Source organism: Sceloporus undulatus, chromosome 5 (genome assembly GCF_019175285.1).
Source record: "Sceloporus undulatus isolate JIND9_A2432 ecotype Alabama chromosome 5, SceUnd_v1.1, whole genome shotgun sequence".
NCBI lineage: Eukaryota > Metazoa > Chordata > Lepidosauria > Squamata > Phrynosomatidae > Sceloporus > Sceloporus undulatus.
The window spans coordinates 50978799-50994355 of record NC_056526.1 but is presented as its reverse complement, the minus strand read 5'-3'; the positions used below and the strand labels follow the sequence as shown (position 1 = coordinate 50994355).

The window sequence follows — 15557 nt, the reverse complement described above, 5'->3', positions numbered from 1 at the left end:
CCTCTTGCTGCCATCACCCACACCTGCATATAGTTACATCATTGTAAGGCAGGAGCAAGATTCAGCCATAGGCTGCTTAAATGATCATTGTTTGATCATGAGTGTCCCTGTGAACTACCTTTGTTTGTTTTTCTTTCTTCTTTTGTCCTATTAGCATTAAAAATAAAATAAATGACACAGAAGAAAATTAAGAAAAAAACTTCAAATAAGTCATCATCAGACAAAAAAAAAGGGGGGGGGAGATGATCAACAGTGTCAAATGCAAAAGAAAGATCAAGAGCAACAACAATAAAAGATGTTTAGAAGGGAAAAATAATGAAAATGCAAAATCAAATGAATGAAAGTTTTAAAAGCATCAAACAGAAAATTAGCATAGGGATAATCATGAAATTGGGTTGGCTGCAGACTTAATCATGCTTTGAGTAAACCCTATGGCAAGGATCCAGAGGTTGACATCTGCTGGTAGAAGCTATGTCAGAGATCCAAAAAGAAATGGTTCTCCACTTTATGTCACTCCCACACACCTTTTATATTGGCTTCTGGGGTCAAGCACACCATTCTGAGCAGAGTATTAGATGTTAATGAGGACTAGAAAAGGAGACACTCCTGTTGCACATGTGAGGGAGCTGCATGGGAAGGAGCATCACCTTGTTGGAGCTTCTTCCATCAGCAGATGTACACCAGTGGATCTTAACTATCAGACTATGGTGCGTTACAGAGTGCCAAAAAGCGGTGCTCTCCCTGCGCCATCATTAGTTGCGCTGAGAAGTCCCAGCGGCCAGACCACGAGGCTTCCCGGCACAGCTAAAAAGAAGCGCTGAAATGGCGCTTCTTGTGCCACGGATGTGACGCCACGAGGTGCGAGGCGCGCACTCACAGCGTCATATCTGGGGTGTGATGTGCGGACGCTATGCGTCCGGCACATAATAATGGCAGCACCCATGTATATAGGGCTCCACCATTATTATGCCCCCGTCACGTGCTAGGGGTGAGGCTGGTGTGGACGCTAGGTCCTCGGCCAACCCCTAGCACATGACGGGGGCGCCGGAAAGGCCCGTCTGTAACACGCCTATGATAACAAAATGGGATTCTCTTCCCGTTTGACAGTCAAAATGTTGATGGTCCTACTTTTAGGGGAAGTAATGCAAAGCCATAAAGATTTAAAGAGATTTTCTTGAAGTGTTAGGAAGCTTTCTCAAACCTAGCTTCTGCTTTAGGGAAGAGAAAGTGTCTTAATCTTTACAGCATAATTGTGCCTTCATCTTGACAAACAGGTGTGAAGCAGTGGTAAATTTCTGCATCTCACTTTAAGGAAAGGAAAACCTAGGGAAAATGACTTGGTATTATCTTGCTTGGCTGTTGAAAAAGCTCTTTAAATCCCATTGCTTGTTTATTATACAGTGGGCAGCAACCGATTATTGAGTATAAGGTTGCTCTGCTTAAATAATGTATTGACTTTGTGTCTGACTTTCTTGTTTTAAGCATATCATTAATTGAGAAATAGTTGTATCTTTACTTAAAAGTACTACCCATATTATTTCAAATGCAGAACATGTAAGCATTAAAGCCAATTATCACTTGTGTGATAATGTCCATGATGGATACTACTGTAATCGATGCACAGTGAAATTGGATGGATGACTTACTTAAAATCATGACTTAAAATACTGCTTTCTCTTGGGATTAATCAAGCCAATAATTTAAGTATTAAAGTCTATAGTGAAAAGGCACTGAATCATTTACTTTTGTCACTGGTCTGAATTTTGGAAGTGATTCACACAAGATTAAATAACAGGAATAAAACCACAGATCACAAGTGTAGCACCATATAACTTTGACATTCTGCTAGAACACTAGTACTTCATTTTACACTGAAACTGTGAATCACCATAAGCAGAGCACAGGATGGATATATGCAGGCTGCCATGAAATCCAGGATGTATCTATGGAGCCTTTCAAATAATCAATTTTATCCCACAATTTCCACCTTGTAGGGAAATTCTTGGTTATCTATTTCTCTTCTAAGTGTGAAGGCTTTACATGACATTGAAATTAGGAACAGACAGTAGCTCCTCTACACTGATAATTAATATGCTCACCATAATGTGTTCATTGAAGTTTTTCATTTTCTGTTTTCACATCAGGCTGTTTTGTCCCATAGTGCTGTGGCAGACTGTGCTGTTGTTGGTCAAGAGGATTCCTTAAAGGGCCATGTGCCACTGGCAATGTGTGTCTTGAGAAATGGTGAGAAACTGTCTGTTTTCATTCTCCTATCTTGACTTGCCTGTCCATGGCCCTTGGGGTAGCTAACAAAATTGTAAACCATGGGAATAAACAAAACCACTTAGAACAAGTACACTCCTACATTCCTTACAGGAGTGAATGTGGAAGAAGAAAAACTCTTGGAAGAAATAGTTAAGAGAGTTAGAGAAAATATTGGCCCCGTGGCTGCATTTCGGAAAGCAATATTTGTGAAACAGATACCGAAGACTCGCTCTGGCAAGATACCACGGTCGACTCTTTCTTCTGTAGTGAATGGAAAACCATACAAGGTGAAGAGCAGCATTCATTTACTGCTATGATCAAACATAATACATGTTTCTTAATTTTTCTTTCTATACAGTGCTGTTTGCAACTTATGTTGCATTTGTGGTATAATCACATGGCTTTAGAGCCATATCACTTGTGAAGCAGGCCAAACTACTGCATTGATATAACGTTTTAAAAATTTAGCTTCCCATAGCTCGCATACAAAGCATAGCTAAACAACTTTGGTATAGACAGTGCCTTTCAGAGGATTCATTGTTTCCTCACACTATGAAGATCCCACTCATCACATTAGCCTCTACACATTTCTGTATTAAAAACAATGCAGTGATGCATCTGCTGATTGTAGTTGCTCACAATGCAGTGGTTTGTTGTTGTTAAACTACAGGTCATGGCTTGATAGTTTTTGAAGGGCAAATAGTACGGTCTCAACAAAATAACTGTGATTCAACTTTAACTTACTGTATCACAGTTAAGAGCTTAAAATCTTGATTTCTTATTTTTTCAGATAAGTCCAACCATTGAGGATCCTGCTGTGTTCAAACATGTTGAAGAAGTGCTGAAGACTAAATTGAAGTAATAGCTGTTTGAATTTGAGCAATACCATATTATGTAAGTCTAATAACTGCAGTAGTACTAGTTCAGCCAAAATGTTGGATAAATCTTTTTCTACAGTGGTAAGTAAATAATGTTAGATTGTGGGTGTAATTTTTTAAATTAAGTATCTAGTGTTTATGCTTGCCTAGCTATAACTGTAAACAGAATGGAAAGTGTGTAACTTGCATGTTTTTTGAAACCTATATTAAAATATAAAGTAGAAAATGATGGTACAGGACACCTTGTACAGGACACAAAATTAAACACTTTGAAGTGTTGATCAGTCTCAGTCATGGTCAAAAAGAGGCCCTTCAGTAGCTCCAGTTCTGATGACTAAGGGTTGAAGCACATGGCTGGTAAAGTGGAATGGCTGCTCCAGCTGTGATCGGGCAGTGACCTCACAGCCTGGTACCAAAGTGATGCTGCTAGAAACCTGATTATATCCACTCCTTTTTTATCTGGTCCAAAGGACTGGGTCGTGGTCCCGGAGCTGCTTCTGGCCACTTTGGGGCTTGCGGCATCTGAATGCCATGCTCCACTGCAGCTGGAAGCCTTCTTATTTGGCCTGTTGTTGCAAGCCTAAGATTAGTTCTAGAGCTAAGAGGAGACACATACATTTTCCATTACTTTTAAAAAACATGGGTGGAGTTTTGACCAAAAATGGGATAAATGTTCAAAAGGAAGAATCTTCCTTCCTGCCTTGGGACAAAGCAACATCAAATCAAAAGGATAAAGCTTTTCTGAGTCTGGCTGTCATACAACATCCCTTGCAACTTGAGATTGGGGTGGTTAGCAAAACCACACAATTCCAGCCTTCAGGTGGATAACAACTCTGATCAGATCCTCTCCTTGTCTTTGCAAAGTTGCCATTTATATGCTAGATCACAGCTCCTCCATGTGCCTGTGATTTGGGATGCTAACAACAACAGCAACAATGGAAGAAACTGTCATGGCCTGCATTAGTCCAGCAGCAGCCCAAGTTCATGGTCCTCCTAGCTGTAAATAAAATTTCTTGCCTCCACTGTGATTCTCACTCTCCTGTTCTAGTGATAGGTTGCAGTTTTTTCCATAGGGAGCAGAGGAAATCATTTTATATTTGACAATTCTGTAGTTATAGGCCTTTCAAAAAATCCCAACCAGAGTATATCCATTAGAATCCCTGGTAGTTACTTAGATGTTCATTCACCAATCAGAATTAATTCAATGAGTATGCTCTAATTGGGATGATAGCATCCAGGCCAGAGATTACCCTCTTTTAAAAGGGATATTTGCCTTATCTTACAGGAATTAAATTTACAGTGCGCCCTTTCTTTATGTGGGGGATCCGTTCCAGACCCCCCACATAAAAAACGCATATGCTCGAGCCCCATTGAAAGTAAAGGTGCTTGTGCATGTGGTGGCGGTGGCACATGGGCACCACAGGCACATGCCCCATTAATCTAAATGGGACACTGAGCCCCGTGCGTTCCCGTGCAGCTTTCAACATATGCTGAAAGCCGCATATAGTACATCTGCGTATGGCACGGGCACACTGTATTCCAAATGTCAGCATTTCTGTATACATCAGTGGGAATCTTTCCTCCTAATGTGCTCATGTTTAGTTGTCTTTGACATTCACCTATGTAATGAAGGCAATTTTTATTTTGTCCCACCCTACTTACCAGAAGTCTGGAAAACAAGAATGTGATAAATTCACCCCTCAAAATGATAGCTATCCTGAGGAATTTCTTCCCGACTGTAAATCAAAAATCAGATACAGTGGTACCCCGGGATACGAAAGCACCGCGTTACGAAATTTCCGGGATACGAAAAAATACTATAGGAAAAAACTGTTTCGGGTTACGTTTTTTTTTTTCAGGTTACGAAAAAATTTTTTGGTGCTTTTCGGCGCTTTTTCGCACGAAATCGCGGCTTTTAGCGCTAGCGCCTATGGCTTTTTCGGCTTACGAACGATTTCGGGTTACGAACGGCGCCGCGGAACGGATTATTTTTGTAACCCGGGGTACCACTGTACTCAGTTTGGAAATGCATTATGATAAAGAGAGACAATAACATTCAGAAACATGTCTGTTAGGGTTTTCCAGGTGCTAAAACCATCTGGTAACATAAAAATATACAATATTTCAAAACAGACACACACAAGAACATCCCAATTATCATAGTTAAAATTTCACTTAAAATTTCCCTTTTTAAGTTCCTGATGTGAGCGTTTGGGGTGGATATGGATATCAGTGTTGAAATTTAATGGCAAAATGGAACCATTTTTATTTATTTTGCCTTTAATCACTATGCAGTCCTGAAAGACCCCGTGTCTGCCTTGTCTTCTTGATATAAGTACTGTCAGTGGTGCTGTTTGTCACTATTGGCTATGCTAGCTAGGCCTTCTGGGATTTGTCCGCCAACATTTTCTCTATCCCAGTTCTTCATATCTCTGTCCAACTCAAGCAGACTATCACTCATAGCAGCTTACATATTTTAGACTGCTGATTTCTTAAGCACATGTAGTTGGAGAAAGAGTGTGTGAGCAGTGGTATGTATAAAAGTTAACATCTGACCATCAGGGATGTCTTCTGCTTCAAATTTTAGGGGTATGCTTATCCAAAAGGCCTTTGGAATAGTAAATCTCACCACAATGCTGGTTCCCAAAATCTTTTTAAACTGTGTATTATATAACTATTTATTAATTATTACTAACTGTTATGTGATTACTTTGTTATATTATGCAGTAATCATTGGATGAATCCAGTGTCTTGGTGGCCATATCTAAAATCCACCTATACGAAAATGTGCACTCAAGAATTTTTGTTGCACATTTCATTATATAAAGCAGCAAATTTAGTGCACCATCTTGTGGCAGACTGCAATAGTGGCTTTCAGAGCACACTTGTTAATAAAAAATGTTATGTTTATATTAATCCCTGAAGCAATGCTAGTCTCTAAATTTCCACTTGAAACTATGACACATGCAGTTCTATTACAGACTGAACACATAAAACAGTACTGATATTCTTTTATTGACAACAGGGGAGAAAAAAAATCTGTCACTGTTTAGTTAACTGAAGTCTTCTTAAATAAATAAAAAAATAGGCAGTAAAACAAATGTACGTGCAGATGTTCAGATCAGCCTGCTGAAAGGAATAACCATAAGACAGGCAGCAGGAATTTAGCAAATAGTAGATAAATGACATTATTAAATAGGTCTTACTTTGGAACTTCCCATATAAACAAAGAATAAACATCAATAACACCACCAAATAAAGCCACAGCAGATAATAAGTTTCTCCTCTAAACTTTTATACATTATACATTAACTGTTCTGTCTTTCAGTTATTTCCTCTGTTAAATTTGACTTCAGAGAAGTCTCAGCAAGGCCATTAGATAAAAGCATAACATTAGACAAGAAGCTGCCTAATATCCCTATTATAAGGAAGAAATGGACTGCATATTTTTAAACAACTGAAAACTTGAAGATCAGATTTATTTTCCCTTGATGTTTTTTGTTTTTGTGCCAGTGCTGGCTGGCCTGTGAAGAATTTGGAAGGAAAAATGTGATTAATAGCAAAGCTAAGTTGCTTCTTGGTCCACAAGTAGCCATTGATGAGAATGTCTCTTGTTAATTTCCTGTTACAGCGTTGGACTTTTACAAAGTTTTTCTTCATCTTGATTTTAAAAAGGAGAGCCATCACAGTGCTTTTTACAGGTATATATAGAACATTTTTGTTTGTCCTTTATAGGTCCATAATTTTTTTGGCTCAAGTTCGATATTTTGATTTTTCTGTTATAAATAATCAGAGGCAGGTGTTAAGCTTTAAATATTGATGGATTTCATTAAAAAGTAGGAACACGTTGAAGCATCCAGTAACTTTGCTAAAGATATTGAATTTACTTTCCTACAATTCAAAACTGTAAAAATGGTGGAATGGAAAGATACAAACAGTATTGTTTGACACTGTCTTGTCAAGTGTTTGCACTAAGACCCCATGTACTATAGATTTAATTTTTTTAAAAAATCATATTTATATCCATTTACATGAGACTTACACATATTAAAAGAAATGAATACACAGTAAATACATAAATTCTAGTATATTACAATGAAACAGATGAAACAAGTTTAAAAATGAGTGCCTCCCTTTGATAAAAGTGACATTTATGCACTTTGGCCAAATTTATGATGATACATTGGGATTTATTTTTATAAACTAATTAATAACAATTATTTTACTGAACTACCCAATGGGTGCATTCTGTCCAGTACTGTTGCTACACATTCTTCTGTCATTTCAGTGGGGTTTGTCTGAAACTTCCACAAACTCCATGGAAACAAATATGAGCTGTGTGCTGTAATACTTGACAGGTTGCACGTTACAACTTAATATGTAACAAGATCACCACACATTTTAATCTGATAAACATCTATGTTTTCTTCCCTATTACCCTGTTCTTGGAATAAAAAGCTTCTTTTCTTAAGATGGTGGTAGTGCACTTCAGGTAAAGTAGAAGAAAAAGGTGGCATCTAGAAGTGGAGGAAAATAGTAAATTCAGTAATAATTCTCTTAGCAGCATTCAGTTAGATACACTCATTTCACTTATGATCAATGATTCTTTTTAAAGAGCATCAGTAAAAAAAATCAGTGAGAGCATTAAGAGATGAGGACTAGTTGACCCATGAAAACATACTGCTACATTTTGTCTTGGTGCTATGGAACAGTTAAATCTATGGGCTGCAATCTTGTATGGCAGTTATTAATGTGTAACCTGCAGTTACACAGTCATGACTGTTGCATATTCAGGATCTCTACATAACCCCTAGTTTAGAGGCTATATAGGGACTGTGAAAGTCCTTCAATCTACACTTATGTACTAGGAAAGGGGCCTGTTGATCAGGAAGCAGCTGGCTGCCATTCCCATCTCCATGTCATGTGAGTGATCTTTGGTGCATGGGGGAATTGCTACAGGGACTCTGTTTCTGCCTGTCGCAATGGGAATTGCTCACAGTTAGGATGGAAACAGCAGCTAGTTGCTTCCCAAGCGACATGAAAATGGACCTCTACAGATTGCAGCGCCTGCTTGCCCTGTAAATGGGGATGGGAGGATTGAGCTGGAATTCACTACGTAATCTTGTAAAGGACAGCACACTTGAAAGCTGCATACCCTCAGAGGCTGCACATGTGTATCGTCAAAACAATTCTAGCTGCTGAGTTCATAAAAATACACATGTTCCTTTCTTCTGTTGGATAGTTGATGATACTGAATACATACTTTATAATTTTACTTCTAGAGAATTGTTCTGAGATGGAAAACACCAAATTTATTGGTGGCAGTACTCGGTTGTTTGCCGTTGTACTGAATTATCTGAGGGGCCAGACATGGACAGCTCCTCCCCCCTCCACATTCATTTACAACTTCAGTTGTCATAATTCTGGCAAACTGCAGTCCAGGTTGTCAGGATTTTTCCCATGTGCCTTTAATACATTATTTTTGCCTACAGACTGTAGTCAGAATGTTCTACATTTGTTTTCAGATTCCCAAGCAATGGCTAAGCCCATCTATTAACAACAGCAGATTAGGTAATCAATCATTGATGCCTACAGGCTTGGCCCCTTTTCATTTCTGAACTTTTAAATCCTTTAGGGGCATACAGCAACCACCCTTGGCATGTTAAACAAATGCCTCTGTAACCATCTTTGCTGACATTCTAACCCAGTGTTTTATCTTCCTGATTTTGTTTATGTTTCTGGTGGAAAGAAAAACAATATTTTTAATTAGCTTGAAATCATGGCCAAACTGCCCATGAGTTTAATGATCTGTTTAAGTTAATGTTCTTAAGATGGCTCCTCTTGCTTCAAGAAAAAGCAGCCATACCAGTTTTCCTGTGAAAGTCCCTCCACTTCTTTCTAACAGCATTGGTCCCCTGAAGTACTATTTATTGCCAGCAATGCTCCTGGGGAACATCGAACCCTGTGGCTTTTTTCTTGATTATTCCAGCCAGGTTGAACCATCATTAGTAAAATGTTTAAACAAGTGTTGTTATTGAAACCCTTGTTTTAAAAACCAAACCAAAACACCTGCTTGACAGAAAGGTTCCAGATGCTCAGGGAGGAAAAGAAATGCCAGTTGTTATCTAAAAGGGAAGGCAGGTTCAAGAAGACAGGACTCATTGGGAAGAAATTATTGGGTAAAAAACAATTAGCAAAACTACAGTGAGTTCAGAGAAACTGGACAGACAAAAACTGTCCAAGCAGTTACTCTAACAAGGGATGAAGGAGCTTTCAGGTAGGTAGAGCAAGGAAGGAACTAGAAGGCATGCATCCTAGAGGCAAGGGCAGTTCCTTTATAACCCATTTACACTGCAAGACGATGATCTTTTGTGAGCCACCTTGGGTCCAATTTAGGAGAAAGGTGGGATATAAAATAGATAGTTAAATAAATAAACTCCCCCTTATATTTAAAATATTCTATTATGGGTAACTGTATTGGAGCCTGACCTCTCCCGCTTTGTAACCCCTCCAGGAAATCTAGGACACGATCACTTTTGGATTATTTGTTAACATAAAATCCCGATAAAAGGCAGTCAGGTTCACATAACTGCCTGCTTCTTAACACCTGTTAAACTTACTGGTATAAAACAGAACAATTAACACCATTTGAGTTGCTATGCTCAAATGCTAATGTGATTCTAGAATGCCAGCAGCACTGCATTAATAAACAGTTTTTTAACCTTTACTTATTCCAGCCAGGTTCCACTATAAATGAGAAAATAAAGTTCAGAACTGTACCACTCTCCACCTTGTTACAGAGGTGGTAAATCTCTGTGTGTGGGCTGTACTACTTCAGACTGCAGATAAGGGCTCACATAAGTGAATGTTCAATATTGAACACCAGGAATCCAAAGAAAAAAGTTGCAGCCTGATATTTTCCCACCCATCAAGCTGTGTAGGTAACAGGTAAAAAAAAGTCAAAGAAGTTGCAAGCTGGGTTGGAAAATCTTGTGAGGGCTGAAGCACTGTGATATGGAATTAGTTTCATACAAAATCATTCCTCTCCACTAGCAGAAACTGGAGCACTAGGAGAATATCCTTAGAAATATCACAATGTTTGAAGACATTTAACATTTTGGTAATCCTGCAGAGTGCACTTTATAGGAACACTGCAGGCTGTTGCATGGAATTCAGCTATGAATTTTTGCAAGCTTTTGCATGAAACTGAGATGTGCAATTTTTGTGCTTCATGGGAATATTTCCAAATTGGTTAGATGAGCACACCTCCATATCTGTTTCATATTGATTTGATAACACTTCTTGACTGAAGTCTTTAAACCATTCCAAAGTGGGAATTTGTCGCCTGGGCTCAAAAAATTCCTGGTCCCAATCCTACAATACCTTTGGAGAAACATCCCTGTATTTGCAGTCTGAAGTGGTATAGATCCCAGATTTTACTACCACAGGCTGAATTAGTCTTAAAAATACAAATTTGGCACTACCAGATGTAGACTGGATGCTCTTTTTCATAAATACTGCAGCCTTCCAGTGTTAATGTTTGGATACTCACATTAGTTCAGGTCAGAACTCTGTTCCATGCTAGTCTTGTCAGCATGAATATGTGCGAACTGTAGAACTATCTAGCCTCTGCAACCGTGCTGAAGCAACTAAAATTAGACATGAAAGCAACAGTAAGAGTCTTGCATCCAAGACTAGGAAAAGCTTCCTTAATTAACTCTCATTAATATACATTTTCTGGCAAAATACATAACCTACTCAGTGAGAGATTTTAATATTATTAATTCATTAAGCTTATTTAATGTTAGTCACTTGCCCCTCTTTAATATTCAATTTGTTAAAATTGTAATTAATATAAATTATTTATTACGAATGAATAGATGAGAGCCTGTGTGGCGTAGTGGTTTGAGCAAGTAACATCTGACATATGGTAAATTTCAGATACTGGGTTGGACTCAGTCTGGCATATGTTTCACCACAATTGTCAGTGCTGAGCAGGTATCATAAAGGGTGGAACTTTACACTCCAAAGAAGACCTAAAATATTAAAAATCCTCAAAACAGTGATACTTTTATTAGTATATTTTATGTGGCTACCCCTGAATATGTTTTCTAGAAAATATTGTATTTTACCTTTTTTCCCCCCAACCCCTAAAAAAGTCATCTCTCCATACTCATTATGACTTAGTTTATTCTCTTTTGCTTTATTCCAGATATTCACTAACAGTGTGTAAATATTTTATATGCTAAATGGAACCAGAGACTAAGTTGGGTTTGCTGAGTACAACTGGAATGTTCTGTTGTGCAGAGCAACAGATCACACAAGTATCTTTCATTTTCAAAGTGTTAATGTCATACCATCAGTTGCCATTTTTCGTGACTGTCCTGATGTTGTAGTTAACCTGAATCCAGCTGGCAGTGTTTCTGAAGAGCCAGGCATCATGCTGATCCCATGGACTTCACGTGGAGGAAATTGTCTTCGCCAGGAAGAACCACGCCTGTAATTCTTGTCATCACTCTGTTGATTCAGAAGTGTATGAATTTTACTAAAACATTACATGTGTTAGTTGGCCATTCCTAAATGTTTGCCACTACAAAATGGATTTTTATCTGTTTCCAATGTGTTATTTAAAATATAAGTGATCAAAACAGGGAAATTGGTACCTCGTTTTAGATTGGGCAGTGTTTTCTTTATCATCTCTTTTAAGTAAAACCTAATATAATGCCCCACATGGGCCATGGTTACATATGTTATATGTCTAGGCATGCAGTGAAGAAGTGAATGCCTTCAAATGACATTGCAGTGCAGGATCTCCTATGTTGCAAGCCATCATTAGGCCACCAAAGTAGAAAAATTCTGACTGGAATGTTGGGGAGATCCCAAATTGCCCATTCCTAATCTAGGCAATCATTATATTATCCTTGAGTATTATCTGTTAAATTTGAAATACAGTAAAGTGTGTGTGTGATTATTTAAGTATGTGTATCTTTTAATCCACTGTAACAAATGTAATAAGCTTGTTTTGGTCATCATTAATTCTAGGTTCTTATTTCTAATACTGCTTGTGTGTTACAATCTTCATGTATGTTAAATGTTGGCAGCCTAGAGCTACTGAAATCCCAAACAGCTTAACCATTTATAAATCCTCTATCAAATGTCACAAGTGATGTTACCGACAAAGATCTTGTGAAGCAGTCTTGCCACATTTATTCATTGTAGGTCATCCTGCATCTCTTCTGAATCAATTTGGCTAGATCCTATTCTACACTAACGTTAGCATAACTATGATGATTAATTTCACCCCATGTTTTCCTACTTTGATGGAACATGTGTAGTTCAAATGTTATTATGTCATTTTAGTGAATAAATCATGAATATATTGGGGGAAAATATCTGCAATTCCTTGTGAGTATGCATCAAATACTTGTTGATGTTTGCAGTTCAAAGCATGGTATGTATCAATAAGAATGCTTACTTCATCAAGTCGTCTATCTGTTCCTAGTGCCAATAGATTGTTGTATTCTCTCTCAAGGATCTGTCGTGCCTAAGATTAATCAAACAATGTAAGTAATATAACAGGGGAAAAATCTGCAGGAATTAATTATAATAAGCTGCTCATTTACCTACCTGTGTATTCTGTGTTGGGATCTGCAATAATAAAGCTAAACTACTGTAATCAAAGTTATCATCAAGGGCTATGAGTGATCCATGTACACCACTTTCTAGCACATTGTTTGCATATTCTCGTAGTCCAATTGCTTGTATCCAGCGTATCACTCTGTCATTACTCCATACAAGCACATCTGCAAAAATTAAGAAACATTTCCTTAATGACTGAACTTTCAGAAGTATGAGGATGAAGGGAGACATGGAAAAACAGTCAGCTGTGAGTCCTTTCATAGAACACTCCAACACATACAAAATTCATTACATACACAACTGAAAAGGGGGTGTTCCATGGGACAAACATTCACCACCTCTATAATTAATTCATTGTGCCGCTACAGGTGCAAGGAGGGGGAAATGGTGTATCACCTTGGGGACAGAAAAACCTAAATAAGTAAATGAATACAATTAAAACATTTTGTTTGCCAGTTGGTCAAGCTACCTTGGCTCAGGGCAACAGCTAACCCAATCTCAACCTAACACAGGTGAATGACTATCCTTTATATAACAATCTGTATTACATCAAAAATGTTAATTCAACATGGTATGAATAAATTTATGGGAAAAAAACCAGCAATACTAACATAGAATTTACAATTTTTCAATTGCTAACAATAACATTAGCAATAGCAAGTACATTTCTATACTGCTTATCAGTGAATTACCACTCCCTACGTAGTTTACAATGTGTAAGCCAATTGCCCCCAACAAGCTGGGTACTCATTTTACCGACCTACAATAGGGTGGAAGTCTGAGTGGACTTTGGAGCCCTACCTGGAATCGAACTCATAACCTTGCAGCTGCAGTGCTGGCATGTAGCCACTGTGCCACCGGGGCTCCCTAACAGTAATCTCCACCATCAAAAACATTTTGTGGAAATGGTAACAGGCACATGGCAAAGATTGGTCCACAGCCAACAGCATGTAAAGAGTCAAACCAAAAGAGGCAATGGGGGAACACAATGGAATACTGTGATCTGCATCCTGCTTTGTACATGGTCCCCTGTTTTTGAGGACAGGATACTTTCCTGCCTCTGCCCACCTAGTCAATCCATAAAACAGCAAAATAATTAAAGGAAATTCTAGGGAAATCATATTACCTGCCCTACTGAACTGATTTGCTCTGCTTTAAAGTACAAGTCAATTTTTACACACAATGTAATGTGCCAAGAGAACTCTATCATGACATAATTTGTTTTAGTAAGCTCATTTGGATTTGTATCTGGGAAGACTTGTACATCATACTCAAGTGGTGAAACTACAAGGATTTTGAATCCAACAAGGAAATTTCAGAAGACAAGATATAAGACTCTTCAGTTATTATCTTACCTTTTATTTCATGCTGACTTGCTTCTCTTCTCCTTTCTAGCTCTTTTCTGTCATAATTCAGTTTTTTTAAACACATGATTCCATACTGGAGACTTGTTCTTTATTTAAGAAAAATAACAGGAAGTTACAAAGCAATTAAAAATAAAATACTTTTGAAAATATGAAAAGCTTTGACTAACTTGTTTAGTAAAGACTGTAAAATATTTGTAGCTTGGCGTCAACATAATATAACCTGAGAAAGAATGAATGCATATGCATGTGCACACACATATTTCTTTAAAAAGAGTATTTAGATATAAACATTTGGCTTCACAATATTAACATTCTGTCTTATGCTATGAAGATATACAAACATACCGATGAAAGCTATCCACCATTTTTAAGTGTACACGGAGATCTTTTTTCGTCAAGTGGTCTAACATCCTTGCATCTACCAAGCACTCCATAAAGTAACTTCTGTACTGTGGTAATCCCAGGCTGGGTAGCCACTCATTACCAATCCATTCATGGTTCATGTCACCATAAGCCAGGGTCTATTTTTTTTTTAAAAAAAAGGAAAATATAACTGCTGGCATCAAATATAACCTACAAATATAAAACATACTCAGTTCTCTTAATGTTTATGATTCCTGAGTTGTATTACATAATACTCTGTTTATAAAATCTATGATGTCATTTGAACAGTTCTAATCAATAGGGAATGTGTAGTGTACCAAATGAAAAGGAGGGATGGAAATACATATGAACAAGCATTATATAGACATTTCTTTTTAGTCATGGAAAAGTTCACACCATATGATAAAACATTCCTGCTATCTAATTCAGGAGACGCTACTTCTAAGTAAAATGTGGCCAAAGTATATTCAATAGGTTGCTTCCAATGTAACGCCAACAAAAAAATTGACATTCAAGTAATAGTAGCATAAAAGCTAATAGAAGACTAGCACAATTAGTATGAGTAACACCTTCCAGATAAATACAGCTTTCAAATATATTAATCTGGGAAGATATGTTGAACCTTTTACTAGAGATGAGAGCCAAGCTCTGAAAAAAAGCAAAAGGCACAGTAAAAGCTGAAGGTTGTGCATGTGTGTGTCCTGGCTTTCAATATGATCTTATCAGCTACTACCCATGTTTTGTTGCCCAATTTCATGTTTGAAACCAGGCAGTACTTGAAACTACTACATTGTTTTGCCAAACCCTCTCACTCCATCTATTGTGATGGAATGAATGTAGAGTTACTCCATTATCTAACACTAAAAATAGGGAAATCCAATCTGCCACTTTCTTGATTGTCTGGATCAGTCATAGTAGTAGGTAGGGGACAGATACCCAACCATGTCCCTCTGAAAGTCAGTGCACTCACATCACTGAACTGCCTGTTCTTGCAAACTGCTTGTAAGCAAATGAATTCTTGGTA

General features: G+C 37.8%; 2 protein-coding genes across 17 annotated transcripts in view; one reads left to right on the top strand and one right to left on the bottom strand.

Annotated features, from left to right (window-relative positions):
* ACSS3 (acyl-CoA synthetase short chain family member 3) overlaps positions 1-12828 on the top strand; it is a 61938-nt gene extending 49110 nt beyond the window's left edge. For 4 of the 10 annotated variants that reach the window (XM_042469743.1, XM_042469742.1, XM_042469746.1 and 1 more), the window contains 4 exons: positions 2145-2244; positions 2377-2552; positions 3056-3159; positions 11356-12828. In XM_042469743.1, coding sequence (XP_042325677.1) covers positions 2145-2244; positions 2377-2552; positions 3056-3127 — 348 coding nt within the window. In that variant the 3' untranslated portion in view covers positions 3128-3159; positions 11356-12828. Of the gene's footprint in view, positions 1-2144; positions 2245-2376; positions 2553-3055; positions 3225-6774; positions 6845-11355 lie in introns of those variants that run through there. The other 6 variants (XR_006104196.1, XR_006104199.1, XR_006104197.1 and 3 more) reach the window with 6 other exon arrangements.
* PPFIA2 (PTPRF interacting protein alpha 2) overlaps positions 7515-15557 on the bottom strand; it is a 308070-nt gene continuing 300027 nt past the window's right edge. For all 7 annotated transcript variants that reach the window (XM_042469734.1, XM_042469738.1, XM_042469737.1 and 4 more), the window contains 7 exons: positions 14495-14670; positions 14138-14235; positions 12771-12946; positions 12619-12687; positions 11501-11660; positions 10696-10792; positions 7515-7660 (listed from right to left, as the gene is read on the bottom strand). In XM_042469734.1, coding sequence (XP_042325668.1) covers positions 10734-10792; positions 11501-11660; positions 12619-12687; positions 12771-12946; positions 14138-14235; positions 14495-14670 — 738 coding nt within the window. In that variant the 3' untranslated portion in view covers positions 7515-7660; positions 10696-10733. The remainder of the gene's footprint in view (positions 7661-10695; positions 10793-11500; positions 11661-12618; positions 12688-12770; positions 12947-14137; positions 14236-14494; positions 14671-15557) is intronic.